Source organism: Agrilus planipennis, unplaced genomic scaffold, assembly GCF_000699045.2.
Source record: "Agrilus planipennis isolate EAB-ADULT unplaced genomic scaffold, Apla_2.0 scaffold124, whole genome shotgun sequence".
Classification (NCBI taxonomy): domain Eukaryota; kingdom Metazoa; phylum Arthropoda; class Insecta; order Coleoptera; family Buprestidae; genus Agrilus; species Agrilus planipennis.
Window position 1 is genome coordinate 180,565 of NW_020438950.1, and position 2,885 is coordinate 183,449.

General features: G+C 30.9%; 1 protein-coding gene across 1 annotated transcript in view; it reads left to right on the forward strand.

Moving 5' to 3' along the window:
* LOC108735010 overlaps nt 1-2,470 on the forward strand; it is a 25,677-nt gene extending 23,207 nt beyond the window's left edge. The window contains exon 4 of the mRNA XM_018466793.1: nt 1,632-2,470. Within this exon, the coding sequence (XP_018322295.1) occupies nt 1,632-1,831 (200 nt within the window). The 3' untranslated portion in view covers nt 1,832-2,470. The remainder of the gene's footprint in view (nt 1-1,631) is intronic.
* Nucleotides 2,471-2,885: the final 415 nt, after the last annotated feature.

Below are 2,885 nucleotides of genomic sequence, written 5' to 3' on the forward strand. Positions count from 1 at the left end.
GAGTGTTAATTCTTTTTAGTTATTATCCAACTGTTTTTCTTATCAACAGATTTAAATTTCGTAACAGTAATTTCCTCGATTATGGAATATTTGTGTATGTAATTTATTTTACATCAATGTCATTTATATTTCACGATGTTTAAAACTAATGTACTGGTCGGCTAACCGTTGTAGTTATTTCTTTTGCTTTAACGGCCCGATAGTCCAATAAAGACATACTATAGTGTAACAACAATTACCAAAAATTTGATAAATACTAATTCTTTCATTCAGAAATATGCTGTTTGATTTAACGAAGTAATCTAAGCTTTATACCGTTCTATAATATTACAATAAAACTTAAATTATTTGAGTAATTAAGTTTCTTTCATTGAAAAAAATCAAAAAATATTTAAATAATTAAAAGAAATACGGAAAAAAACTGTAATTAGTTATTTCATTAATTTCTCGACCTTTTTACAATAGTCAGGGTTTAAGTTTAAAATTAACCCTTGCATTAATAAATAGTAGCATCGCATGTGACCGAAATTACACCAATTCATTTTATCTAACCCAAAATAAAAAAAACTATTACATCGGGAAGTAATCGAACCCAAACCGGTCGCGTGGCAGCCGAACATTCTTAAGGTGTTTTCTACTAGGACGAATAATAAAGTAATTTAAATTATATTGTATCTGCCTTAACGGCAACATTTACATGATTTTTTTGTACACGTCCATGGCACAATAATTAATTTGTTTAAATACTAAAAAAATGTTCAATGTTCTCTTGTGAATATTTATAACTTTTTGGGGTAATCAGATTCGACTAATACCTACAGAGCTTTTTTTTCTTGAACTAAATAATAAAATACGAAATGTAAAAGAATATTCAAGGAAGAAAAGGAAAATGAATTACCTGGATAGAAATAGTTATTAGTTAAAGCATCTTATTACTTGATATAACTATGATTTATTTCATTACCCAAGTTGACGAGGTAATTAAGAAAACAAAAGCAAGTAAGCAAACTGCCTGGAGAATAATAATTTCGATTTATGTAATCATTCCACTGCAAATAAGTGTTTTTTACTTTCTCGGGAGAAAGTGGTGATGATAGTGTGAATGCGTAGGATATGGCCATCCCGTGAATAGTAATTTGCGTTCACAAAGTAAAAGTCGAATGTGGGAGATCACGTTATCAGCAAAGAGTACATCAAAAAGTGACTATCGTCACCCACTGTGTAATAATAAAGTAATGGTATACTTAAAAGAAAACATGCAATAGATTTCGTGAAGAAATTTTAAATTCTCAAATTCACTTCCTCTATTTACAAACGAAATGCTTGATTCTTGGTACTTTTTTGTGAATTTTGTTTCACTTAAAAAAAAATCGGAAGCTTAAGTACAATTATATCATTAAATATAAATGATAATGAAATTCCCCATTGGTGACTGTTTATTAGGTTCAAATATCCATCCGACAAACAAATTAACAGAAACTTATCGAGACAACAAGCAATAATCGAGTTAATGTTTATAAACACTAAGATGATAATTTTATGAACAAATAATTTCTTTACTTTGAAAAGTTACACAGCAAGGATAACTTTAAAAAGTACCGATTTATAACAATAGTTTTTACTTTTTCCAGACAAAAACCATTTAAAAGCTCAAGTACATGAACCCCAAGAATCATCACCTGTAGCTTCAGAAGCTGAAAAGCCAGCAACGCCTTCGAAACCGAAACTTTCTTCTGGAAGAAGAAAATTCAATAAAAACGATAACGTCAATCAAGATGCAGAAGTGTCTTCTTCTGCACCAGCAAGGACGAGCAGAAGATTCAGAAACTAGTCTCTTACAATATAGGTAGATCATCAAAACAAATACGTTTGGAAAAAAAAAATCAGCGTTATTTTTCTGTAACTACACATAAATTTAGGGAGGCGTCACACTGGGCGAACAAAAGTGAAGTGAAACAAAAAAAGAGCAGCGCGAGCCGTCTAACGAAAGACGGACTGACGCTCGATAGTCAATCATCAATACAGCCTGTACCGCTTTTTATTACCTTCAAATTTACTCGCTCAGTGTGAATAGTTCTTTACTCTTCCTTTTTGAAAATATTAGGTAGTGAAAACCACAATTTCAACCGCAAAAAAATGCGTTTAGCCATTATAATGCCATGGAACTTTTTATAAAATCTTTCTGAGAATCCTAGCTCGTCGTTTCGTGTTACAATTTTTAAAAAGAAACCTTTACGAGTTTTTAATAATGAAATTGATAATTTTAAACTAATCACAGCGGTACTGGCTCCTCAGGCGGCTTGGTGACCTTTGGGGTGCATCTATCTAGAAGAAGAAGGCCGACTTTCATAGACAGGTAATTAGTAGTGCCACTTCTCTCTATATCAGTGACCTTTCGCGTTCGATTATTATCGTTATTATTTTTATTTCCTAACGTCGTGTACGACCTAAACGCTTAATAAATTGAAAAGTGAAATTAAAGCCTCAAGGACGGGTATGAAAACAGGTATAACTGCGTGCCATACTTTGTACTATTTGATGAAAACAATTATGACGCGAACCAGCTAGGATTTTGTGGAAGAGCAGCAACAAGAAGACAAAAAAATATCTTGTAAAATATTTAGAATGTAAGGTGAAATTTTTAAAAGCAAACTATTTTTACCTTCCCCTTTTTTTTATTTTTTATCTGCTTGATTATCGAAAATAACTTTCTCTGTAAATGGTTACTTACAATATTAGTAATTTTTTATTAAGCAGTATCTACATGGTGCTATCTCAAAATTGCTTTTGTCAAGCAATACTGTACATAAATTATAAATACTTAAATATATAATAAATACATGTACACAAATAAGAGATGATGTTTTATAAGAAATCAAATGTTT